The following is a 26,536-nucleotide window of genomic DNA, read 5'->3' on the forward strand; positions in this document are numbered from 1 at the left end:
AAATCCCGCAGTGCCAGACGTGTTCCGCTGCTGAAGCCAGTGCATGTCCAGGCCCGTCTGAAGTTTGCCAGAGAGCACATGGATGATACAGCAGAGGATTGGGAGAATGTCATGTGGTCAGATGAAACCAAAGTAGAACTTTTTGGTATAAACTCAACTCGTCGTGTTTGGAGGAAGAAGAATACTGAGTTGCATCCCAAGAACACCATACCTACTGTGAAGCATGGGGGTGGAAACATCATGCTATGGGGCTGTTTTTCTGCCAAGGGGACAGGACGACTGATCCGTGTTAAGGACAGAATGAATGGGGCCATGTATCGTGAGATTTTGAGCCAAAACCTCCTTCCATCAGTGAGAACTTTGAAGATGAAACGAGGCTGGGTCTTCCAACATGACAATGATCCAAAACACACCGCCCGGGCAACAAAGGAGTGGCTCCGTAAGAAGCATTTGAAAGTCCTGGAGTGGCCTAGCCAGTCTCCAGACCTCAACCCCATAGAAAATCTGTGGCGGGAGTTGAAAGTCCGTGTTGCTCGGCGACAGCCCCAAAACATCACTGCTCTCGAGAAGATCTGCATGGAGGAATGGGCCAAAATACCAGCTACTGTGTGTGCAAACCTGGTAAAGACCTATAGTAAACGTTTGACCTCTGTTATTGCCAACAAAGGTTATGTTACAAAGTATTGAGTTGTATTTTTGTTATTGACCAAATACTTATTTTCCACCCTGATTTACCAATAAATTCTTTACAAATCCTACCATGTGGATTCATGGATTTTTTTTTTTTTTTTTTCACATTCTGTCTCTCACAGTTGAAGTGTACCTCTGGTGCAAATTACTGACCTCTGTCATCATTTTAAGTGGGGGAACTTGCACAATCGGTGGCTGACTAAATACTTTTTTGCCCCACTGTACTTACAAGGTCCAACTAATCTCAAGTAGCAGAAATTAAAAATACAAACAGCAAACGCGGTTTAGCTGTTAGGAGGATCTGTAACCAGTCAAAGCGGTGATTTTCACATATTGCAAGAATCTTAACTTTCCCACAGCTTTAGGCAGCATTTCAGCATCTAACAGCTCTTTTTAAAATCTTAAATAGCTGATTTAATTCTACTGGAGTCAATGGTTATCATTGGTAGAAACATTTGATCACTCTTCTTTGATGAGTGATCTCTCCCATTGACAAAATGTCCAGAGGAACTGAACTTTTGGGCATATTGTTACCTGGAAATTAATTATTTCAATAAGACATTTTTTGATTTTCTTTTTATTTCTCTCACATTATTTTCAGCCTTAGCAAGCAGAAAAACAAACACTGTAAACTATCTACCAATCATCACAGAAATTATTATTCAGACAGGCATTATTCTTGGGAGTTTGAGAACATAAGCTGAAAAGAAATGCCAGTTAAGCTTGACAGCGGTGTTCTTTGATGTCTGCTGAATATAACTAAAGTTTAGTAGTCACATTCACCTGCTCTGTACATTAAAATTCAGTATGACTAGTGATCGGTCGATCTGCACATGTATGATCTAATGCAAAATGGAAAAAAAGAAAAAAAAAAAAGAAAACAATCATTCATTTATGTAAAAACCTTTACTCCTCTGAAATATAACTCATGAAATAAGTTATCATTTTTGAATGATTTTTAATTGTGCGTTAAAGCAGAAAGACATTAGGAGGTAAAGCAGAGGACGCAGAGTCGAACATGACTGAGGCGGTCTCTCCTGCATGAAGTCCAGGTTGCAGGTTTTCCAGTGTGGGTGCCAGATGCCAAAAAGCTAACACCAAGTGCTGTCAAAGCCATAACATCCTCCATGAACATGATATGGAACAGATGCAGGTGTGTCCTTATCACCCAGAGGAGTCCAAGTTGTCAAGAACAAGCAAACCTACAAACACAAATCAATTGAAAATGTAAACATCAGCCAAAATATCAGCAGGGATTTACTAACTTTATGACCTCTGTGAAAATTATTTCCACATCATTTATTGTATTGATCTCAACATTCAGGCCCTTTATTGGGACAGTCCCTACAGAGCATACAGAGAAAATTAATAGACTGAATCAATTTCAGCCTTGGTTTTCAATACAAATATATTTTATTAATAACTACGTTTGCCCATGTGTATTTTTGACTGCATATAGGTACTGTAGGTGCAGTTAGTCATTGCAATATACTGAATATTCAATGCGAATATTTGACATACTGTGTCAGAGAGGCTGGGATTAGGTGAACGTGGCTCTTGATGATCATCTATGTCCAGTTTAGAATGAATGTGTGAACTCGTCTAATTAAAACAAATGAACTTAATTCAGCAGCGTGTCATCTCTACTCTTTGCCTTGGCAGATGTTTTAGTTCTATTAACTTTAACTACCAGAAAGGTGTGTGGTAACATCTGGGCAGACAGCATTTTAATCACGAGTTTAAAGGCTGTAGGTTGCCGCCATTGCTCTATATATGTGTATAAATGTAACAGGGCTCAGCGCTTGCTCTGAACGGTGTCAAGCTTTATTTGTGAAGAGCATATTAGCTTACTAAAAACGTACCTATCTAGAACTGCTGGGACGTAATATTTTCATTAGCTAAGGTGATGCTAGTGTTAGCCATGTTAGCATGTTACCTTCTTCAACACTCGGAGCTTCGGCTCTCCATTTCTCTGCAGTCCCGTCATATACTTCTTATCTCCATGTTGTTCAGAGTGTAAAAGCCGAGACTGAATGCCCTTTATATATGTTTAGCAATACAAAGTTATCGGTACAAAAAAAGCACCTTAACAAAACCCAGGTAGTCAGCCTGAGTCTCTGTAACCAATCAGAGAGCTCCTTCCATCACACACCGTGGCTAATTTGCGTTAGTTTTTCTCGAAGGACCATAGTCAAGGAAGTGCTAAATGGAGAAGCTAATCCCAAAACCGAGGGGAGGGATGGCCATTTTGAGTTTGAAAGTAATTTTCTAAATTTAAATTTTAAATTGGTTTTTTAAATTAGCTTTTATTGAGAGCTTATGTTTTTTTGTAAAATCCATTTGAATTATTTATTAATGTATCAATAATTATTTTTGAAATACTGATATATAGTTATTGTTGTTATTTCACATTAAAGAAATAATACATTACTTTTATGATCTCTAAATAAATAAAAGAATAAAAAATATTTAATATGGAGAAATATTTTAAGAATGGGGGATGATGAATGAGCTGAAAGGGCAAAAAAAAAAATGTATTCAAAATTCGATCAAAAATAAATAAATTGCTGATAATTGCCCCAAAGCCACGTCTCTGGGGCAACTATTTTCTCGCAGATTTCAGTTTTAAGTAATTCTGTGCTCGTAATGAGCAATGAGGAAAGGCGGTGTGTAGGATCGTCTGGGCCACGCCCCCCGCTTGACAACCAGCACGCCTGGTGTTCGTCTCCCAGCAACCAGTCAGTCCGCCGCTACGTCCCGCTGCAGGCCGTCCGGACTCCCGGAGTGACAGTTACCTCCACATCCAGGCTTCCATGGAACCGGACTGGGACTGAGCCGAGGTGTCGCCATGAACGACCGGTATCACCGGGCGGCCCGGGACGGCTTCCTGGACGTGCTAAAGGAGGCCACACGGAAGGATCTGAACGCCCCGGACGAGGATGGGATGACACCGACCTTATGGGCCGCTTACCACGGCAACCTGGAGGCGCTCCGGCTCATCGTGAGCAGAGGGTGAGTTCAGAACCACAAGCACCAAAATAGAGAAAAGTACTCAAAAAGTTGTCTAAAAATAATAGATATGTGAAAGATAGATAGATAGATAGATAGATAGATAGATAGATAGATAGATAGATAGATAGATAGATAGATAGATAGATAGATAGATAGATAGAATGTATTTTGGAAATATGGAGGTCATACATTTAAGATTTTTAATTGTGATTCACAGTATTAAAATTATTAAATAATACAAAAAAACCCGACACAATTAAAATATTAAAAACCACTTAAAATAATGGATGGGTGGATGGATATATATCTACTTCATATGATTTTTATACTTCAATAAAATTCAAAATATTATAGGATATTGTATGTTTTTCTTTCTTGTATTTTAATTACCTCATGGCAATGAGTTGATGCTGAAGCACAGCAGCTAATCATTCATCTGTCTATCTTAAATGAACAATTTTCCATCCTCATTCTGGTCATTATGTAACTTACCCATGGGCTTCAATTTGATTCAACTCTTTTTTATTTATTTAGCGCCAAATCAAAACAAGGTGAAAACTATAGAATTATTTGACCCCCTACGAGCAAGCTCTTTGGCGACAGTGGGAAGGGAAAACTCCCTTTTAACAGGAAGAAACCGGCAGAAGCAGGCTCAGGGAGGGGCGACCGTTTGGGAGTGAGGGTAGGAAAACAGGAAAAAAAACACACTGCGGAAGACAGTTAGATATTAATAATAGCTAATGATTACCTAATGGCGTCAGCAGTAAATCTTACTGCTTCAAGTCTGTTAGCCAAGGTTCACTGTAAAACACCACAGTCTAGTGGCTGAAAGTAAGAAATTACTATAAATTACTGTAAGAACAATATGAACAGTTGAAGGAGACATAGTCCCAAATCTGAGGTAGTGAATATTTAAAAATGGGTTGCTCATTTGACAAGATAACAAACCTTACCTGATCACTTCTTGGTCTCCAGGTGTGGATTCCAGCCAGATTTCTACCTTTATTAAAGACAGTGACTGTGGATTCAATATATACACAAGAGTGCTGCAACCGTCCACAAAACTCCAGTGTAATCTAAAGTTATTTCTGTATTATACTGGACAAAATGGAATTCGTTTCTGTACAGTTTACAAAAATATCTAACCGCGTAGAACGTTCTTTAGTTTGTGTTTAACTGAGAAAATAAAACTGCTCCAACCCCCATCACTAATCTAATCAGCACTTCAAGAGATGGAGGCTGTACATATAAACAGCCTAATTGCATACAAAGGTCACTTGTGTGTGCTGGCTATATATTAAATCTGACAGATGAAGCTTGGGCTGATCTGTGACACAACAGAGCCTTAAATCTGATTGAGCCATTATACACAAGCCATTTTTACACAGCTCAGTTACTGAAACTGACCGGAAGCTTGGAGAAAACGGAGACAATCACAAACAGGTTTTAGGAGTAAGGCTATATTCAGGGCAGATAAGTTACAGATAGAGTAAGGTAGACTATCCGAGAGCACCGTGCGGAGGCTTTAGGGCCCAAACAAAGCAGCGTGTTTGCTTCCTGCTCTCTAAGAAGGAGCATATTAACAGCAGGGCGAGGTGCACTGTGTCATGCAGCTGGCGGCAGCTTTATAAAGCGTGCAGTGAAGTGCAGGGTACTGCAGGGTACTGCAAAGGTCAGAGTGATGGATCGAGTGCATGCGAAGCAGAGACAAGAAAGCTGAGCAGCAGAGTGGGCATTACAACAAGAACGACACTGAAGACAACAAGAGGGCAGTTTAAGAAGCAGGAACAGGAACAGTCATAAATCTACACTCATCAACCCCACTGACACTGAGCTTACAAAAGAACTGTACCTAAAAGTGGGCAAAATCATTATTTAAAGAACAAATATGGCTCCGATTACAGATGCAGACCTGACTGCACTGCCCTGACTGGCCCAGTTTGTGCTATTCAAGCTAAAACAGCATTTAAGCCTAGATGTGAGTTTTTGCATCATTTCATCATTTCAGATTTAAATGTTCCAAACAAACACATTTTAATAACATGAGTAAACACAACATGTAGTTTTTAAATAATGATTTTATTTATTAAGGGGAAAAAAGTTATCCAAACCTATGTTGGGCTGTGTGAAAAAGTAATTGTCCCTCTTCTTAAATCATGAGTTGACTGTGATTAACTACTTTTTTTGAAAGCTGAGTTCAGTTTCATTGCTATGCCCAGGCTTAAAGGGTTACAAAGCCATTTCTTTGGACATAGCCAAAGCTTTCACAATGTGAGCCCTTATTCACAAATGGACAAAATCTGAGTGGTGAACCTTCCCAGGAGTAGTTGTTTTACCACAATTACTCCAAGAACACATCGACGACTCATCCAGGAGGTCAAAAAAGAACCCAGAACAACATCTGAACAACTGCAGGCTCCACTCACCTCAGTTAAGGTCAGACTTCATAAGAAAGAGAGTGGGCACAAGTGGCCTCCATGGGAGAGTTCCAAGGAGAAAACCACTGCTTCAAAGAAAGAACCCAAAAGCCAATAAAAAAAATACCCTCAAGACTTTTGGGGATCTAAATCTGATCCAAAACATACCAGCACAGGCAGCTCTGAATGTCTAAAAAAATGAAGGTTTTGGAGCGACCTGGTCAAAGTCCAGACTTAAATCTGATTGAGAGGCTTTGGTATAACCTCAAACGGACCGTTCATGCAGGAAATCCATCAAATGTGACTTAATTAAAACAATCCTGAAAAGAAGAGTGGGCCATGAAAGACAATGAGAAAGACTCATTACCAGTATATTGCACTTCTTGCTGTCAAGGGTGGAACAAGCAGTTATTAGAATTGGGGAGCAATTACTTTTTCACATTAGGCCAGGTAGGTTTAAATAGCTTTTCAGGAATGCAAAAAATGAAGAAATCAGGGAGGGAACAAGGACTCTCTTCCTGATTGTAAAATGCAACACATTTCTATAAAGAAACAAAAAACATGTAGATGGTTATAACATAAATCACATACAGGACTTTCACTCACGAAGCCTGGGCTCATGGGGGCCCCTTTGAGAGTTCTAGGTTCATTTATGTTTATTGGCCAGGAATACCTGAGATAGGAACATTTTTAATTCCATGTATTTCTTTATATGTAAAGACTGAGACTAGTCTTTGGAGACCAAGAGACTCTTCAGTAAATCAGACATTAGAATCAAAGAACTGAAAAGAATATCTTCTGTAGAAAGTCCAGATTTATGTTTGGTTATATTGTCTTTTGGCTTTTATTAATTTTTTTACTTTATTTTGTTGCCATTGCCATTTTACACAAATAAAGAGAAATTTGTTCACTTTATATTTACACTTGATAAATGATAATGATACTGTATTTTTTAACTTGGATCTCTCTCTGCTTTAGCACTACTTTAGTGCACTTTAGTGCTACTACTTTAGCACTTTTAGCACTACGTATTCAGTACTATGTCAAAGCCCCTTTGGAATGCGCTTCTGGTTCTTGGGCCACTGCAGGTTTGCACACGGATTTGGGCGCTTTCTTCTTTTATTCCTTACCGATCAGTCAAAGCTTAGAATGGATGAGAAGCATCTGTGAAGTGCCACGTTCAGGTCTCTCCACAGAGGTTTGTGGGATTGAAGTGTGGATATTTAGAGACTTGTCCTGGAACTGCTCCAGTGTTGTCTCATCTGTTTGCTTTGGGCTGTTGTGCAGCTGTAAGGTGAACCATCCTCTCAGTCTTAGGTCTCTGCACCCTGACATAGAGCTTTCTTCCAATGACCATCACTTCACTGGCCTTCTCTCAGTTCTTGCCAGTTTCCTGTCTCTGTTTTTGCGGATGCTGCCACTGGCTTACCTTACTGTCAGGATGGTGTTAGCAGATGAAGTGTAGAGCCTGTTGTTCAGCAGACACAGACACTGAATAGTTCAGCACAAAATGCTTTTCCTCATCCTCTCAGAGTCCTTTAAATCCTTTAAGACAAACACTAAGCAGGTTGTGATGATTTTCAGACATTGCATATGAAGAATTTAAATCAGTCGTTTAAGTAATGGTGGAAGTCAACTTGCCATTGTTGAAAAGGGCTTTTTAGAGCCGTTCTTTTTGGGCAAATGTAAATATAGTTTTGTGTTCTGGTGACCTGTAAAATGAAAATACATTTATAGACAATAAGTGCAAAAGTAAGTGCCTATGTTGCTTTAAATGAGTGCACAAGGAAGACCATCGGAGGGGCAACTGCACCACCCTCCTGGGAAGAGCTGAGGAGAACCCCAGATGTGGGGTCACCCAGCAGCCACGGTGCAGAAGCCAGCAGCCAGCCACGCCAGAACGGACCAAGCCCTTGGCCCAGAGGCCCAAGGTGCGAGGTCCCCCACCCCCGGAAGGGGCCCGGCCGAGGCACGAGCGCCAGGTCCTGCCAAGAAGCCACCGGGAATGAGACGGTACATATCTAAGGGCCCAGCCCCGGACACCGAAAACCACCAACGCACCGCCAGTTGAGGGCCTCAGTCACCGGCAGGGAGTGTGGTGAGGGGAGACAGAGATGTTCCCAGAGAGGTGGAGTTTAAGACCTGACCTGAAAAATAGACACAGACAACCAGACACACACAGACACAAACATGCATTCTCACCCTCATGCACACATATACAAATACAGGGCACTCGCCCAACGTGGAGACAAACACAGATGGACAAACACACTCTATACCCCGGGTCCAGGTTCCCTGGACCCTGTTACCCTTTTACCTGAGGTGGAGACAAGCAGACCACCCCCCAGTCCTGCAGCAGCAGGGAGGCCCTGCATCCCAGACTGACCAGACGGCCAACTTGCCCTCCCAGCTCCCCGCTCCTATGGCGACTAGAGAAGGGGTGAAGACCCCTTACCTCCCTCTGCCCGCTCATATATGGTGTTGCTGCATGTTGTTCTCAAGTGCTTTTAAAACACAGGAAGGGCATGATGCTTTCTGCCAGAGAGCAGCTGGTGTCAGCACGCCCCAAATCCTGAACAAAGAGTCTTCTGAATGTCCATAATGATTGTCATGAGTTGTCATTGTCTGTAAAATGGGACACTTATTGTTCAGTTCCCAGTATTACTGCTGCTGTGTGAGAGCACCAATGACAAATGACACCAAGAAGACAAAACATGTTATATTAACTGCCAAAATGTGAATGGGTTCTACGTTCTGAACTAGTGGTACCTGTTTGGAGATGAAACCTGACTCTTCTTTAAGGGATTTTCCCATATGGGTGGTTTTTCTATTATGCTTTTCTGATACTTGTGACTGCTTGCTTCAAAAGACAAGCCAAGGAATATAATCTCTCCAGCATTTGCAGGCTAAACCCCTGTCCCAGTAGGACATACCCAGAACTCCTCACCCAGGAAGCATCCCTGTCAGATTCCTCAAGTGGCTCATTTTGATGAAGAGGAGTATCAGCTGTACTCTAAGCTTCTCTCAAATGACTGACCCCGTCACCCTTTATCAGTCTCTGATATTGCTGTGGAGGAATTCTGGCCCACACCTTTCACCTGTGATAGATAATTATTAAGTGAAGATGGAGACAAAAGCCGGGAGAAGGAGAAGACGTGGAGCAGCAGCAGTCAACTTTCTCAACTATGAGCTAAAACCGGCACCCTGACCTGACCTGTGCTTGTTTTCAATGTTGCTTCAGTACATTGATGTATGCAGACACTCATTTATGCACAGCTCTTTTAAGGTCCTGCCACAGCATTCAGTGGGGTTAAGGTCTGGACTTTGCAGCATCTCCATTCGTTTCTTTTTTTAGTGATTCTGCTGTAACTTGCTGCTGTGCTTGGGTTGGTCTTGTTGCATGACCCGGTGTGGGTCAAGATTTAGCTGTTGGATAGATGGACTCACATTTGACTCTACAATACGTTGGTATAGATAGGAGCTAATGGCCGATTCAGGCACTGTGAGGTGCCCAGGTACAAACCAGCTCAAATCATCACCCCTCCACCATCGTGCTGACACTTGCTCATATGATGTGACTGGGTGGAGTCCACATGACTCTACCTTAGTATAGTTGTCTTTTCTGTCTAAACCTGATAAAAAACATGGTTTCAAAATGAAACTGTGCTGGTGTAACTTCAGCATTTGCTGGACTTCCTTAGACTTTGTAGCAAGGGAAAGTTTGTGTAGCAGAATTGTCTTTTCTTGTCCTTTCAGACCAAGTTAAAACATTCTCAGATAAAGTAGAAATGTGTGTTTTAAATCCTGACTTCGGGATGTGGAAACCAGTGAGGCAGTGACTGTGATGGTCCAGACATAGAGATTTCTCAGTTTTGTTATGTAATTGGTCTTTCTGGCAGGTAAATAAACACCCACATGGTTCGTCTCAGATATACGTGATTTCAAGTCCACACTCAGGGTGCAGCACCGCAGACGTGAACTGAAATCAGGGTTGGTGCCAATAAAGGTGGTGACCCTGCTGTGGTGCGTGGTAACACTGTCGCTGGGTGTCTGTGAAAAAAAGAGTCTGGGTGTGGGAGATGAATAATGCAGAGTCGCCTCTGTCATGTTTAACCTGCTGCGCTTCAATTATTGATCAGGACCCGGCCGTGTGGGAGGAGGGAAAACAGGAAGAGGAGGAGAGTTTACAGCAGATTAACACGAGTCACCGTTGCAGCAGCTGCAGGAGGTGGAGTTGTTGTTGTTGTTGCTCTACATTAGAGTTGTGCTTTTCAGATGCTTCACTAATATCTATATGACAGCTGTTTTCCAGCGAAATACTGGTACAGACTTAAATATGTGTCTTCCATATGCACAGTTACATTGGTGAATGTTCATAAAACCACCAGGTGTATGCGAGTAGTCAAACTCCTTTAAACACTTGGTTTCAGCCTATATTTTTTACGCATGGCTCTTTATGATGTCATAAAGAGGTGATATCCGTAATATGGTCATCTTTGGTGGAAATGGATGGAACCTGTTCTAGAGTGGGCACCAAATAAAGTTAGAAGCAGTCTAAGTGTGTAAACTTTGTGTATAAATTCAACATGGCGTCTCCTCTGTTGACTTCTAGAGGTGACCCGGACAAATGCGACATTTGGGGGAACACACCGCTCCACCTGGCAGCTGCCAACGGCCACCATAACTGCCTGTCCTTCCTGGTGGCTTTCGGTGCCAACGTGTGGTGTCTCGACAATGACTACCACACGCCGCTGGACATGGCTGCCACCAAGGGCCACATGGACTGCGTTCGCTACCTGGACTCCATCGCCGCCAAGCAGATTACCATCAACCCAAAGCTGGTCAGCAAGCTCAAGGATCGGGCGTTTCGCGCCGCGGAGCGCCGGATCAAAGAGTGCGCAAAGCTGCAGAAGAAACACCATGAACGCATGTCAAGGAAGTTCATGAAGGAGTCTGCGGCCTTAGACAACTTGGACGCTATTAGCTTTTCTAGCTACACCAGCAGCAGCACTCTGAGCCGCAAGTTCAACACTGTCACCTCCAACATGCCATACTCGCAGGTGGTTGGTTTTGTGTTCAAAAGCCCTAATTTAGTATTAACTTCTGCTTTACTGAGCAGGGAACATTTTAGCTAGTATTTAAAGCTCTACCTTAGATCAATAACTGTCCCTGGACTCAGTTGCAGTTGATGGTCAGCCTTTTAACCCCCAAAACCTTTTAGTCTTAGTCATTTGAAAACAATATACTTAGCTTCTCAAATGGCACTGTTAAGCTTTTTATTTTTAAAAGAAGATCTATTATCAGATCCATGTTTTCACTATTATACTCTACTAGAGTAATTTTGCGTGAATCCCAATTCAAAACAACCTTTATTTATCTTTTGCTGTGCTTTAATGCAACCCCTGTCAGAAGAAACAAAACTTTTAAAGCTAACTTTCCCCAATTGACTAGTCAATTGTAAAGACTGAGATTTCAGCGGGAGGGTGGGTGACCATAATTGACCACAGTGAGAACATACAGATACACGAGTAGTAAAAAACTTGAAAACGTTGCAAGACTTTGCCTCTGTTTGAGTTTGACATTTACAGTAATTATTTACATCATCTGAAAGACCCCTGGGTGATCCACAGTGTCTGATTTGTCCCTTTCAGGCCACCCTGCATTCGACAGCCAAGGGCAAGGCCAAGATACAGAAGAAGCTCGAGAAAAAGAAGCAGGTTGACGGTACGTTCAAGATCTACGAAGATGGCAGGAAAAGCGTGCGCTCGCTGTCTGGCCTGCAGCTAGGCAATGACGTGATGTTCCTCAAACAGGGCACCTACACCAACCCCAGAGAGCGGTCGCGGCTCAACATCCGTGATATGTTTCCCCGTGACATTGACGACGATGCTGACACCATCTCCCGAGCCATGAGTGACCCAGGCCTCCACGAGGCAGCTTATTCCGAGATCAGCGCAGACTCCGGGCGTGACTCGCTGTTCACTCGACCGGGGCTCGGGACCATGGTTTTCAGGAGGAACTATATGAGCGGAGGCATGTTTGGAATTGGGGTAGAGGAAAGCGTTGCAGGGAGTGAACCTGTGGGGAGAGCGCCTAACGTCCGACTGCGAGGAAAACTGCCTCGACACTTGCCCAGCTTCGATGAGGATAGTATTGGCAGCGCTTTGAGCCTGCAAGAAAGAAATCTGCAGGAGCTGCCCTGGGAGGAGACTGAGCTTGGGCTGGATGAGGACATGGAGCCAGAGAACAATCCTCTGGAGACTTTCCTGGCCTCTCAGAGTCTCAGTGAGTTCATGCCCATATTCAGGAGGGAGAAGATCGACTTGGAAGCTCTGTTGCTATGCTCTGATACAGACCTCACCAGTATCCACATCCCTCTAGGGCCCAGGAAAAAACTGTTGGATGCCTGTAAGAGACGTTTGGATACTCTGGATGAACCAGAGGCCATTGAAGATACTGAGCTGTGAAGCTCAGTATCGCCCATATGTCTGAAATCAGGACCACAGCTTTGTGAATTGAATGCAATTTGCTGCTCGAAATACAAAAAGCAAAAAGAAATATAGAAAATATTTAGTGCAGTATTAATAAAATGTCAGAGCTTTTAATGATAGCAGTTCTCTAAGTTGTGCATTATTTCTTTATATTTCACCCCAGATCAACCTGAGCAGAAAACAGCATTTTTATGCCTGAACAGCACCATCTAGTGGTGACTTATCATATCAATTTAAAATTTAAATCTATGGGCCTGTAAGAAATATTAGTTGGTGGCATTACACATTACAGTTATATGTAATTTTATTTTACCTAATTATTCATGTAATTGAATAAGAAGATGTATATGCAGTGATGCTGTACAGTCGGTGGAGTAATGACAATTTCACGGGAAAGCTGCGACACCTGTATGTACCTAAACCTCAACCCTAATATGTGTGTTTTTTTTATTGTACACTTTTCTTACATTTAAATGTTATTTTACCTCATGGCACATATGCAGTGGTGACTGAACAGTATATTTGTGATGTATGAATGTAGCCGCAGACGGAGTGACAAACAGTGTCGCAACAGTAAAACAATGAGGTGTCAGAGCGGTGCTAGATAACGCCGCTATCTCAGGTTACTGCAGCAGCTATTTGGTTACGCTGAAGGTCTGCTGCCGGCTGCACTCCACAGTACGACTGTGCATGAATGTACCTTTTTATGTTGGCAAAGAACTTTTTGTAATGATGCACTCACAAACGTTATTATCTTTTCGTAAAATAAAGGGGAAATTCTTATTGCATTGTGCTTGAATTTATTCAGTGTTAATGAGTTTATTATCTCAGGAACTTTTACATTATGCAGCACATATAAAACTTCTGTTAAAACAGCTGATAGAGGAAGTCTATCAGCTGGTGTCGAACCATTTCATTTCTGGTCCTCCATCTCTGCTGAAGTTTGTCATTTTGTTTCTTTATGTTGTAGCCTCGTGTCTTTTTGCAACACTAACATTTTTAAGTAATATGACTTATCATTGTGGATGCATTGAGCTACTTTCTTGCTGTTCTTTATGCATTTTTGGTTGCTTTCTATCTTTTTGTAGCCACTTTGTCTGCACTGTATATCTCTTTGTAGTCCCTCTGTCTTTCTTCATTGTAAATTTGTGTCTTTGGTAGCTGTCCAGCACCTCTTTTTAGTCACTTCCTGTCTGTAACTTTAACTGCCTGTGTTGCTTTATAGTCTTTGTGTCATTTCTTGTGGTCCTTTTATCAATTTCTCTTTTGTCTATTGTGTCTTTTATGTCTGGTTGACATCTCTTCATAGTTTTTTCTTCTGTCTCACCGTAGCTGGTTTTGCCACTTTATGATTGGTTTTTTTTGTCTCTTTGTGGTCACTTATGTGAAGGTTATTACATGAATCCTCCTGCTTGTAGCCACTTTGTCTGTCTACAGCTTTTGTCACTTTTAAGGTCCCTTTGTTGTTATTTTTCAGCATCTTGTGGCCATTTCTTGCACTCTGTAGTCATTCTGTCTCGATGTGGGGATTTTGTTGCTTTTTAGATTTTTGCGTATGGTTTTCTGTTTGGATGGGTGGTTTAGTCCATATGAAAATGACGCATCAATTTGTATCCGATTTATCTCTTTGTGATTGTTTTGTATACCATTCGTGTCATTTTGGTCTCTTGGGACTGTTTTGCGGTACTTTATTATTGTTTTCTACTAATTCAGTTGTTTTCTGTCTCTATAAAGGCCGTTTGACTGTTGTTTAACCTCTATAGCATCTGTTTGTAGTTGTTATGACTCTTTTTGAAGATATTTTATCTCCTTGTTTTAGTCTCTCAATGGATGTTGGCATCTCCATGTAGTTTTATTCTGGGTTTGTGTAGCTGTTTTTTAAAACATCTCTATGGTTGTCTTATTTCCCTGTTTATCTGCCTTTTGTACCTACACAGTGTCTAATTGTTAAAACCGCAGAGACTACCTTACTGTCTCTGCAGTTTTATTTCTTTCCTCTATGTTCATTTTCTCACTTTCTAGATTTCTTAGTTTGTTTTATTATCTCTTTGTGTTTGTATCTTTTGTAACTACCTCTCATCTCTTTGCAGTTCGTTTCTGTGTATTTTTAGCTGTTTTTTGCTGCTTGGTTGCTGTTTTTCACCTTTTTGTGGGTGTTTTCTGTCTACAGGTTCAAGGTTCAAAGTTCTTTATTTGTCACATGCATAGTTATAAAAGTATAACACACCGTGAAGTGTAGCCTGACACGCTCCTCGACATGTGCAAAAATGGGGGGGGTAGAGGGGTAATAAAGGACAAATAAAGAACTTTGAACCTTGAACCTGTAGACAGAAAACACCCACAAAAAGGTGAAAAACAGCAACCAAGCAGCAAAAAACAGCTAAAAATACACAGAAACGAACTGCAAAGAGATGAGAGGTAGTTACAAAAGATACAAACACAAAGAGATAATAAAACAAACTAAGAAATCTAGAAAGTGAGAAAATGAACATAGAGGAAAGAAATAAAACTGCAGAGACGGTAAGGTAGTCTCTGCGGTTTTAACAATTAGACACTGTGTAGGTACAAAAGGCAGATAAACAGGGAAATATATATATATATATATATATATATATATATATATATATGTGTGTATATATATATGTGTGTATATATATATGTGTGTATATATATATGTGTGTATATATATATGTATATATATATATATGTGTGTATATATATATATATATATATATATATATATATATATATATATATATATATATATATATATATATATATATATATATATGTATATATATATATGTATATGTATATATATATATATATATATATATATATATATGTGTTTTTATATATATATATATATATATATATATATATATATATATATATATATATATATATATATATATATATATATATATATATATATATATATATATATATATATATATATATATATATGTATATATATATATATATGTATATATATATATATATATATATATATATATAAACATATATATACATATATATATGTTTTTATATATATATATATATATATATATATATATATATATATATATATATAGTATATACATTGGGTGAATGTGCAGTAGTAGCAGCAAGCAGGTGAATTCTGTACATTAATATGAATAGACATCTGACTATTTTACAGGATAGACAATATAAACAGATTTAAAATTAAAGGAACTGAAATGTACATTGTGCCTTGGTTTAGAGTGTCTGGAAGAGAGTCCTGTCTCAGTCAATTATAGATGATGTGAGAGGGCGGGTGTGTGTGTTTAGGGCACGGATGGCTTGGGGATAGAAGCTCCTCTTGAGTCTCTCTGTCCTTGCCCGGAAGATGCGGAACCTTCTACCAGATTGCAGAAGTTGGAACAGTTTGTTGCCAGGATGGGACGGGTCCTTCAGTATCTGCGCTGCTCTAGTCCGGCATCTCCTGGTGTAGGTGTCCTGAAGCGGGGGGAGAGCAATCCTGCAGCAGCGTTCTGCTGTACGGATCACTCTCTGGAGAGCTTTTTGGTCCTTCACACAGCTGTTCCCAAACCACGATGTCATGTTCTGTGTGAGGATGCTCTCCACAGCGCCTGTATAGAATAGAATATACGCGGGATTCTTCTCCTAGTTTGTCTCTCTTCTTTGAAACTGTGGCTCTTTTGTTTCTCTTAAGCCAGAAAAATGCAATATTTTGCATCCCTAGACAGTCCTTTGGATGTGGACCTTTAAAAATGTGTCCTTCTCTGGTGTTAATGGATAAAAAGCCCGACTCTGATAAGTGCTTGAGTAAAACCAACAAGCCGAGGCTGTGGGAGGATGTGTGTGAAGCTGTCAGGCGGCCTGGTGCTCTTCTGTTCCTCTCTCTTAAAAATTACTCACTCTGTATCTTTTAAAGAGCACACTGCAGTCAGCGTGGCCTCTCTCCAGAGGACAAAGAGGCGCTGACACCAGATATATGTATATAACTCACTACTGACTACTCTCACCTTTACCAACACTTAAACTAGCCAAGGAAATTTTCGCACATCAGCATCTTCTCCTTTTCATTCTGAACATTCGCCCCCTCTCTGCTGTGGAGAAACAACTGAACGGCCCCTGTTAATCAGCCCTCCTTTCTCACTCTGCTTTCCCAGGACATTTGCCAAGGTTACGGGGATGGGAGGGGAGGAGGGAAAGGAGCTAACACAAAGAGAGAGAGGAACAGAGCAGGGGGTGAGCGACATGCAGAATATATGAGAAACCAGAGATGAGCAAGAGTTGACTGTGAGGTAAGCAGCCGCAGCAGTTTTGAGTTGCTGCGCGTGTGAGGAGGATTTTTGGATCCATCCCATCGCAGGCCAACCTTACATCTTTGGGCAGTGGGACAAGAAATTCCTCTGCTGCTGGACTGCCCAAGGAGTCAGCTGACAGGGTGGAACAAGAAGAAAGGAATGAGGAGGAGGAGGTAGGAAAGGAGGGCCCGCAATGCTCTTGAAGCAGCAGGAAGGGGGCTGGGCTTCTCTGACAATACACACTGTTGAAATGCTAACTTTGACCTGTGTACTGTGTGCTCAAGCTGCAGGGTTTATCAGCAGCCGCTCACAGGAGGACACAACCTGCATGGTGACTTTACTCTAGGCCAGTGATCAGGATGCAGAGCGTACAAGATGAGCGGAGGGATGAGAGGGAAAGAGGAGGAGGAAGAGGTGATGAAGAGATGTTAATCAAGACGAGAGGGGACCCAAAGATTAAGAATGGAGGCGCAGGAGCTGAAGAGGTGGAGGAGTCTCTCATGATGGAGCTGACGAGGCTGGTTCAGAAGGTGGTGAAGGAGAGCAGCTGGTGGGAGAGGAGGGGGGTCGATTGCAGTATCCTGGCAGCAGCGTTCCTCTGTCTGCCACCTGGTGAGGCACAACGTCATAGATGTGATTGCACCTGCATAGATGAGTTATTGTTTTGGAGGGTTTTATCATTTAAGAGACAATTATTTGTGTCAGTTTGTGTTTCTGTAATCGACTCAACCAGAAGCTCAAAGTCTGGGAGGCCTCTCTTACTGCAAACTTAGTAAATAAAAGATGGCCATAGCAGCTGTGATGTCACCGACTGGTTTGTAAAGTTTCACATTAAACCCTCAAATTGGGCAGTTTAGCTATGCTGGAATTTGTTTGTTTGTTTGTTTTAGAGAGCAGAAGTGCTAAGTTTTCATTTTACCTGGTTAGCAAAGTGCGCTCACACAGACAGAGATACAGAGATAGTATTTTAACACACAATTAAAATACTATAAGTTTGCTCACCCAACCTCAAGGGAAGAATTTTTGACTTTCTCTTATGGCTTGCTCTCTGACAATGCAAGGCGTAACATTAGCCGTGTATAGTAATTGTACTGAAAATGCTCCAAAAGGAACCAATAGAACAAACAAAGTAGCTTAGAGGTTCTATTTTTTGACTTTAATGAGAGGGGGTGGAGCCTAGCAGACAGCTAGCAGCTACATTCACCTGTACGGGGATGTAGGCCTGCTACAAACTTAGTGTAAACAAAAACACGTAACTTTTTTATAGATCAGCCTGTAAACATGTTGAACATTTTAACTGTGGGGCGTTTGTGGAGCCGGCCTCAAGTGGACATTACAGGTACTGCAGTTTTGGGGACACTTCTGTGTTGCTTTAACATTTTAGTCCTGGACGTTGCTGCTTGTGTTTTACTTGGTTAACTTTTTTTTGACAACTTCCCTAAACAATGCTGGCTCTGAGGACCAAATCTGGTGTTTTGCAGTCTTCCTGCTTTCAAGTCTGCGATAAACATCGGATAAAGTTTTTGAAGCTTTACCTAAAAATTCATCTGTCATATTTTGACATAAAGAAGGAAAAAACAGACTAGATAAATTTTAATAATAGTGGGAAATGATTCCTCCAAAGTTGGGAGAACAGTGCACCATCATAATAATAAAGTTCAGGTGTTTTGCTTAATTTTGTCTGTTTGAAAGTCATAGTTTTGAAAAGACTGGTCATAAAATAGCAGCAAACAGACGTAAATCACAAAAGTCACAGTGATATCATGATGACTCAATATTTACAACTAAAACTGTCTCATTAGTTAATTTTTTATTTTCCAGAAATACACAGCGTAGCGTTTTCTCACCGTCACCCCTCAGTCTGGCTTTGCACATTCATGGAGTCTCATTTTATGTGGGTCACTGGTGGTCAGCTACTGACCTCATTTTGGACTGCTGTCTATTGTGACTCACGTCACTTGATCATTGGATCTGACAGCTTTAAGGTTCAGGCTTGATTCCAGACTCTTAGACGTAGCAGTAATTACCACGGATTAGTTCTGCAGCAGCAGCAGCAGGTCTTTGTAACTGCTTTTTTGTGAGTTTTACCTAAAATATAAATCATGGCCAGTATAATTCATATGTCGAAATGATTCAGAAGTAGATGTAGTTGCAGAATGAGGCGGACGGGTTTTCTGTCACTGTGTAGCACCGAGCTCGTGACTTATCACCTCGAAATAGGCTGCTTTGAAATAGGAGGTGCGTCATATTAGCAGTTTTACTGGGTTAAAAAGGGAATGTGTCACCTAAACTCTGCTGTCAAAGGCAGCCAGAGAAGTATCAGCAGCTACAATGTCTCATGTGTCTAATTAGATGTAATCCATCCATGCTGTTAACATTTGTGACAAAAACAGAACTGACTTTGATTAGTGGATTTAAAGCTTCGTCTCATGTTCATCATCAGCCTGCTTCTACTGTATGCAGACACTAAACTATAGTAAACAGTACACAGTGACAGTGGAAGGAAGCCAGTGTGGTAACAGTGTCCGCCTCCAGACTGTCATCCTTTCACCTGAGCTTCCTGCCCATCATGCTGGCTTCACATTACATAGTTTGACTCATGGTAAATGTAAGCATTTATTCTGATTGCTTTTCATTTCCAGTTCTTGCAAAGGTTTACTCTGATCATGTGACTCATCACTTGAGCCTTGACAGAGCAGGGAATAGTGAGCATGTTCTATTTAAAAAGGGTCTCAGGTGCTCTGCCAGCAAAGAAGGTATAAATTAGAATGTAATCTAACAGGCAGGTATCAAATTTATGTTTTAGTGATTCGACTCTGAGGGAGCTGGATCAGCAAGTGGGGGAATAGGTGGAGAGCAGGCAGGCAGGTGGAGTCCTGGTAAGCAGTTCCTCTGATTGCTGAGGTGGTGCAAAAAGGTAGACAAACAGGGTTCGGATGAAGTTTCCAAGTGAACCACAAAACACAGATTTTACAAAGGCGGCCTGAATGTCACTACGCAGACAGAGATGGTGCTGTGACACCGCCTGTCCTTGATATACTCCTGATGACTTCACTGCAAACAGGTGCAGCAGGGACTCACACCCAGAGGCTCTGCCCCAGGGTGGAAAAACCCAACAAAGCCAGGCCGTCAACCCCACCTGAGAATAATGAAACCCAAACCAGTCATGCTGAACCGTAACAGGCAGCAAGGAAAATTTTAGAATCACAATTTATTATTGGTTACCTGTCCTGCTTTATTCAACAATGAAAACACAAAAGTAAATCTTTAAATAGTCGTCTGATGTCTTCCTGTTCATGGTGGCTATGAGAATGTTTGCTCACTGCAAACACTTATTGGCACTGAGCCTCAGCTGTCTGCTATCAAAGGCTGAAAGAATGTGTGTGAGCGATAACAGTAGATGTATACAGTCAATGCAGCAGTAATGCAGTGTGTGTCCTGCTGCCAGTCTAAGGTTAAAGAGTCAGCATCTTTAGGATCTGTAGCATCTTTATTCCCTGCGTTCTGTCTTGCAGCCTTCCTGCTGCTGGGCTCCTCGAGGCTTCTGGGGTTTTCTGCGGGCGTCCTGCTGATGGGCGTGGCTCACGCTGTCATCACCGTCAAGGGGACACATCTGGCGAGCCATGGGGCGCTGAGCGAGTCGCAGGCCTGGGGAAGGTTCTGGGCCGTCTTTTTCATCGAGGTGAGATGTGCAGAAATAGACTTGAAAGGCTGTCATTAAGTACCTGCGGGCAAAGCTTCTGTATTCTCACACGCAGCTCTGTAGCTGTGTGCTTAGAGCAGCAGTTGGACATTTTGGGACATTTGTTTTTTCCCTGCTGAGGGTCATTATCATGAATATGAAGCTACAGCTGCTGTCTTGTACTGCACCGGGCTCCCAGTATAAGATAATGGATTATTTTAAATTGTGAATCATGCAAATCTACTCTAGTAGAATCTAAGAACAAATACAGTTGTGGGAAATAATGAATTGACAACAACCAAAGATCCATAAAAACATGTTTTTAATTGATTTGCATGTCATCGAACGACGCAAGTATTTGATCTCAGAGCAAAACATGACTTAGTACTTGGTGAAGACACCTTTGTTGATGCTGGTCACCAGGTTTGTGCACATCTCAGGAGGGATTTTAGCCCACTGATGTGGGCTAAATGAAACTGTGTGAATCCCTCTTGGCTGCCGCCTGTCATCTTGAAGCTTCAGCTCCCTCTGCAGATCCCTCTCTACCCTTAGCAGAAAAACAGCCCTAAAGCATAATGTTTCCACCTGATCCAACACATTTCTCATGATCATCCTCAGCCCATGAGCAGCAACTGTTACCTCCTCACCAAGCTTCTTGCTGATGGTCTTGTCGGCCATTGCACCCTTGTCCAGCTCTACAATCTTGTCTGTCTCTCTATTAAACATGAAACTACCATAAGAACTAGAGACTCTTCATCTCTTGATAAGTGAAATTCAGAAGTAGATCAAATAATAATTTCTCTTACTGTATGTAGAGCTAGAAATGAGAAGAAAACATCACCACTTAATTTCTAAGTGATTGTATTATTCCAAGAAACTATGTAACAGTAAATAGTTGCATCATTTTAAATGGATACAGCTCTGAATCACACCCTCCTCATTTGGTGATTTGCTCACAGTTTCATCAGATTAGGATTTCATGACTCTGTTTTTCCAGGACTTTTATGGCTGGATGAGTGTAACGATATACACACTGAGCTGATAGCAGCGCTCTGATTTCACCAGAGCTGCCAAAACCTTCATGTATATGCTGTTCATTCTGAAGAGCCTCTGTGAAATTCATTAAAAAACGCAAATGGTTTTCTTTACACATTTTAAAAACATTGAACATAAATGGTTCACTAATCTTTGCAGCGCGTTGTTTCAGCCTCTGAGTGCCTATGCAGCAGTGTCCCGCCAATATCCTCCCCGTCTGGTGTGTATTTCAGTGCACTCTTCATCTCCACATGGACACAGACCTTGTTTTATTTAGGATTTAGCGGGTTAGCCATCACTGATCGCAGGAAACACCACAGGTGTAATTAAATAAGCAACAGACTGACAAAATATTCCAATTTTTCTTAACAATATTGGAGCACAAATGTCTTGGACCTCCTGTGTTAGGCACACAAAGCATGTTTATTCCTTCAACCCCAAAGGTTACAACCTGCTATAAACAGCAATGTCTGCAAGAGTGAATGAAGCAATGCGCATTATAAGTGATATGATTAAGAAGCTTTAATGACCTTTGGTTGATTATTAATTGCTAAGAATATCCAAATCTCTTCTGACCATTGTCCTTTCCAGCTGTTAGCGGAGCTTGATAATGTTCATTGACTGTTTCATGTGCTCCATCATTGCTGGTTTATTGAACACCTCCACTTGTTCTTCATCCCCTCAGATCTGTGGCTCATTCTCGGCACGAGCCGGGATTCAGGGCCACATTAAGATGCATCACGCTCACACTAATGTCATTGGACTGGGTGACTCCAGCGTGTGGAAGGTGCCCTTCCTACCTCGCATCATCTACCTGTTCATAGCCCCCCTGGCCGTGCCGATCATCACTCCGCTTGTTGCGCTCGGTAAGAGGAGCCAGAGGACCAAAGACGAGCCGTGTTTGCTTCAAGGTTAAATGTGAAACTCAGCATAAAGTTGAGACACTTTTTAAACCTTGTGATCCTCCTCGAGTCTCTGTCTTACTTGTCTGTGTCACTGCAGTGCGAGTTTACTCTCATGCACACTCTCATGGTTTTGCAGCTCAGCTCAAAGGACAATCTTTGGCCCACATCCTTAGGACCATCCTGATGGTAACCCTGGGCCTGTATTCACAGTACTGGCTGCTCATCAATGTCTCCGGGTTCACGTCGCCTTACGGAGCATTGCTGTGTATGCTCGTGTGCAGGGCGATGTTCTCTGTGCCGTATATCCACGTCAACATCTTCCAGGTGAGAACACGGTATCTGTAGCTGAGAATTCAGCCTGCTGACACCTATAAGACACAGTTACAGTGAATTTTGTTTGTGACGTCTTGTATTTCATATTCAGCTCAAAATGATGTCATTTTGTAGCTAAAATATTCAGATAGCTGTGAAGCTCTGATGTATGTAGTTTTAATTGGATTATGTTGGTGTCCAATTAGTTTCCAACTAGTTTTATATAAAATTTTCATGTCTTTGAACAGTGAGAGAGCAGTAAGATGACAGATATTAAAATAAGCGCCAAGCTTTTAATGATCCTCCTTCTGAATATCAAGATCAGTAAAAATGACTCAAAGTGGCTGACTGGGACCATAATCTCATCAAGAAAATGTCTAAGCGATTTCCCCCTGCAGGAAAAAAGTGTATTCCTCATCTGGGTGTCAAGAATGCCCTTGTGACTGCTTTCACAGCATATTGCTGTGCTGATCATTTGAATTGAAGTGACACTCTGCCAGTAATCTCTGTGCCGTAGCTAAACTGTGAGAACAACCTAAAAATGCAGGTTTTCCTTCAAAGTAAAAGTTGTGCCTTTTGAAACGGTTCACTGAGGTGCAGCTTTTACTTTTTCAAGATTTGCCACCACTGGAATACCAGCAATACCACTTCATCCAGCAACAACCAGCCTCCAGGAACTGCTGCCACACAAACGATGACCCTGTCGTGCCCAATATGTAGTAAAACTCTTGAAAAATGTGCGTTTGAGAAACCTCGCTAGTGTCGAATATTGCTGCCTAGTGGTCATTAAAAAGAAAGCACACACGTCTGTTACCCAGGTTTTGTTAATGGCATTTCAGATGTTCCTACTTCCAGTTAGATTCTGGATTTGTAACATAACTGATAGAAGCACTAGATCCAAAATAAAACAAGAATTATGCTTTATTTTAATTTTATTTTTTTAAATAGTGTTTTTAAATGGCCACATCTTAGAGAACTTTAGATGATTATGAATAGATACATGTATCTCATCAGTATCCATTAATCGCCACACCACATACCTTTATACTCTTTGGTCTTGAATTGGGGAAAACATAAGTAATTTATGCACATGTATTCGTCACTTCTCACAGATTTATGTGCTCGGTTCATGTGAAATGATCATAAGGGTGTTTTTTGTAACAGGGTCTTTTGAGGAGCTTGAATGCAGCATTGTGTTCTCAGAGCAGGCAGTGAACTAAAGGGATAAAAAGAAACAATTCATGCATGATTTTCCCAGATGGATGCCTGCAGGTCATTGTGTATTGTTCGGATCAAAGCGTGTGAAGGTGGATTAGAAAACACAGGTTCTTGAAGAGAAGTCAGCAGTGTACCAGTGGAAAGTGTTTGTTCTTGCTGGGGGGTTCGGATCAAAAATCTGTCCTCCCAGCTCTCCTGGGGTTTTGCTGGCCGACGTCCAACACTAACCTCCACCCCACCCCCACCCTGCTGAACTCCATGATCTCTGTCTGACGATAATCTTTGAGACTACACAGAAATTACACTAAACACTTTGTGTTGTAATACAAAGAATCTGAGCTTAATTTAAATATCTTTTAGTGTTCCCTAACCATCACACCCCTGCCAGCAGTCTGAAATGCTGGTAGGGTCGTGTGCATGGATCGACGCTTTGTGTTGTTCGTACCAAATTCGAGCCCTAAATATCGCAGCAGAAATCGAGACTCATGAGACCAGTGTTGGGAAGCTTGTGTGAATTGCAGCTTCAGTTTCCTGTTCTTAGCTGACATGTCTCTGTGCCTAAATTTCAATTCAATTACAATTCCAGGTCTTTTATTACTGACGAAAAAGAACTTTGGATTGACCCGTAGTTAAACAGGTGTACCTATTAACATGGCTGGCAAGAGTACAATAGGCCACATAACTTGTGATGCCAAACTGTTTCTAATTGCAGCATATCGGTCTGCCGATGTTTTCTCCAACTCGTCGACCAAAGAGGATTCACCAGATGACCCACGGAGTCCTGAACCTGCCGCGAAACCCTCTGCTGGACCGGATCTTTGGACACTCGCTAATCAACTGTCACGTGGAGCACCATCTCTTCCCCTTTCTGTCAGACAACATGTGTTTAAAGGTGGGACATCACAGATGAATATATTTACCTGCTTGTTGCAGAACTGTTGGATTCTTCTGCAGAGCAAAGGGCACAAACAAAACGAGAGCACACAGTTTAAAAAGTGACCATCACAGAACTTTGGATAATTATTAAATTGCTAAATGTATTTACGTATTTCCCACTATGGTTACTTTGTTCCTCTTGTGCAGGTGAAACCTGTTGTGTCCAAATACCTGACTGAAAAGCAGCTGCCATATCAGGAGGACACCTACTCGTCCCGCCTGCACCTGTTCTTCCACAAATACCAGGAACTGATGGTGTTTGCCCCACCCATCACAGAGCTGGTGGGGGTGCAGTGACAGAGGGAGGGCGAGCAGAAGAAAAAACCTGTTCGGACTAATGACCTCAGCCGCTCAAAAGCACAAGTATTTCTGCTGCCGCAGTTTGAACCTCTAACACACGGAATAGGACCTGAATCGATGCGCAGTTTCTAATCTTAGGAAATTAACCCCACGTCTTAACGATCATATCAACTGAATGAATATCCTACACCTTTAGAGCTCATTTAACACAAAGAAGAATCAAACACTGGCCTGACTGTAGACACTGGGAGCTGAATTAAACAAAGCTGTGCAGCTGACCTGGGGCCTGCCTCATGAATAAATACAACAAAGTGAGCATTGTGTGAAGAAATTGTAGAGTCCTGCTTTGAAAATCTGAGACAACCCGAGCACTTTGGCTAGAAATAACCCCAAAATAAGAATGTTTCCAAAAGTAAAATAGAGGACAATACTACTTTTGGGAACATCAATGGAGGGGTGACGACCATTTGTGTTTTTAAAAAAAGATGTGACAAGAAATAACATAAAATGTTTAAACTGAGGTTTAATCTGCACCACATTTACTCTAATATTTAGGCTATTTAACCAAGTGTGCAGCTCCTTGCTGTAAAAGAGACCCCAAGGGGAGCAGAAGCAAAAAAAAAGTCATGAAAATACAACCAGTTTAATAAAACCACAAAAAACTGATGACCACGTACTCAGGGTGGAGGTGTGGTCTGATACTGTGGGAAATGTCTTTGTGTGCAACAGGATGACAGAGTCAGAACGAAATCATTGACAGATTACTGCAAACATCTCTTATCTCTTAGTACTTTCACTGGTACACTTCTGTTAGGTGTAAAGGAGACAGGTGTAATTACGTTGCATTTGGGTGCAGTGGCCTCGGACAAATAAATCAAGACTTTTTGTCAAATCTGTAAAGAGCGTTCAGCAGAAACTGTTGAATAAGTTTCTTTTTACCTACAGGACATCAGTGAATTCAACCCAGGCTGTTCAGAAATGGTGCTTAAACCCGTAAAGTTTTGCTCACAGAGCACTTGACCCGACACTGCAGGGAAATCTGAACTTGATAAGCTAACTTAGCCAGGGGAGGAATTCATTCATAATAATCTGCATCATGAGGCAGGCCTCTGATCTCATCCACTGACCGATGGCAGAAGTAATGACAATGATTATTTTTGGTTTTTCGCATCTGTAGCTCCTGGACTTGAGGTCAGGGATGTAATTGTGTGTGTGTGCGTGCGTGCGTGTGCGTGCGTGTGTG

The 26,536-nt window shown here is 41.6% G+C and overlaps 2 protein-coding genes across 6 annotated transcripts; both read left to right on the forward strand.

The window, feature by feature from the left end:
- The first annotated feature begins 3,321 nt into the window (after window positions 1-3,321).
- Window positions 3,322-13,398, forward strand: LOC146703663 (pre-mRNA splicing regulator USH1G-like). 3 transcript variants are annotated; one of them, XM_085466986.1, is made up of 3 exons: window positions 3,466-3,702; window positions 10,732-11,182; window positions 11,771-13,398. In XM_085466986.1, exons 1-3 carry the CDS (start codon window positions 3,539-3,541, stop codon window positions 12,584-12,586), a joined length of 1,431 nt encoding a protein of 476 aa, XP_085323112.1. In that variant the 5' UTR covers window positions 3,466-3,538; the 3' UTR covers window positions 12,587-13,398. The 3 variants fall into 3 exon arrangements, with proteins under 3 accessions (XP_085323114.1, XP_085323112.1, XP_085323113.1); XM_085466987.1 differs by having other exon boundaries at window positions 10,732-11,179; XM_085466988.1 differs by lacking the exon at window positions 10,732-11,182 and having other exon boundaries at window positions 3,322-3,702.
- A 3,455-nt stretch (window positions 13,399-16,853) lies between these two features.
- fads6 (fatty acid desaturase 6) lies at window positions 16,854-26,454 on the forward strand. Of its 3 annotated transcripts, none has more exons than XM_085466989.1 (7): window positions 16,854-17,078; window positions 17,190-17,517; window positions 20,421-20,587; window positions 22,308-22,488; window positions 22,664-22,851; window positions 24,770-24,949; window positions 25,141-26,454. In XM_085466989.1, exons 2-7 carry the CDS (start codon window positions 17,265-17,267, stop codon window positions 25,288-25,290), a joined length of 1,119 nt encoding a protein of 372 aa, XP_085323115.1. In that variant the 5' UTR covers window positions 16,854-17,078; window positions 17,190-17,264; the 3' UTR covers window positions 25,291-26,454. The 3 variants fall into 3 exon arrangements, with proteins under 3 accessions (XP_085323115.1, XP_085323117.1, XP_085323116.1); XM_085466991.1 differs by having other exon boundaries at window positions 17,196-17,517; XM_085466990.1 differs by lacking the exon at window positions 16,854-17,078 and having other exon boundaries at window positions 17,091-17,517.
- The last annotated feature ends 82 nt before the right edge of the window (window positions 26,455-26,536 follow it).

The sequence above is a fragment of the Copadichromis virginalis genome, linkage group LG8 (assembly GCF_057382275.1).
Source record: "Copadichromis virginalis isolate Kocher_CV1m ecotype Utaka linkage group LG8, C_Virginalis_male_GT1.1, whole genome shotgun sequence".
In the NCBI taxonomy this organism is placed as follows: Eukaryota; Metazoa; Chordata; class Actinopteri; order Cichliformes; family Cichlidae; genus Copadichromis; species Copadichromis virginalis.

Excerpts from the sequence above, each read along its gene's own strand:
- LOC146703663 (XM_085466986.1), top strand. The coding sequence starts at position 3,539 with ATGAACGACCGGTATCACCGGGCGGCCCGGGACGGCTTCCTGGACGTG. Across the intron at positions 3,703-10,731 it reads CGGCTCATCGTGAGCAGAGG|AGGTGACCCGGACAAATGCG; the intron begins GTGAGTTCAGAA and ends GTTGACTTCTAG. Across the intron at positions 11,183-11,770 it reads ACATGCCATACTCGCAGGTG|GCCACCCTGCATTCGACAGC; the intron begins GTTGGTTTTGTG and ends TGTCCCTTTCAG.
- fads6 (XM_085466989.1), top strand. The coding sequence starts at position 17,265 with ATGCAGAGCGTACAAGATGAGCGGAGGGATGAGAGGGAAAGAGGAGGA. Across the intron at positions 20,588-22,307 it reads GGGCCGTCTTTTTCATCGAG|ATCTGTGGCTCATTCTCGGC; the intron begins GTGAGATGTGCA and ends TCATCCCCTCAG. Across the intron at positions 24,950-25,140 it reads CAGACAACATGTGTTTAAAG|GTGAAACCTGTTGTGTCCAA; the intron begins GTGGGACATCAC and ends CCTCTTGTGCAG.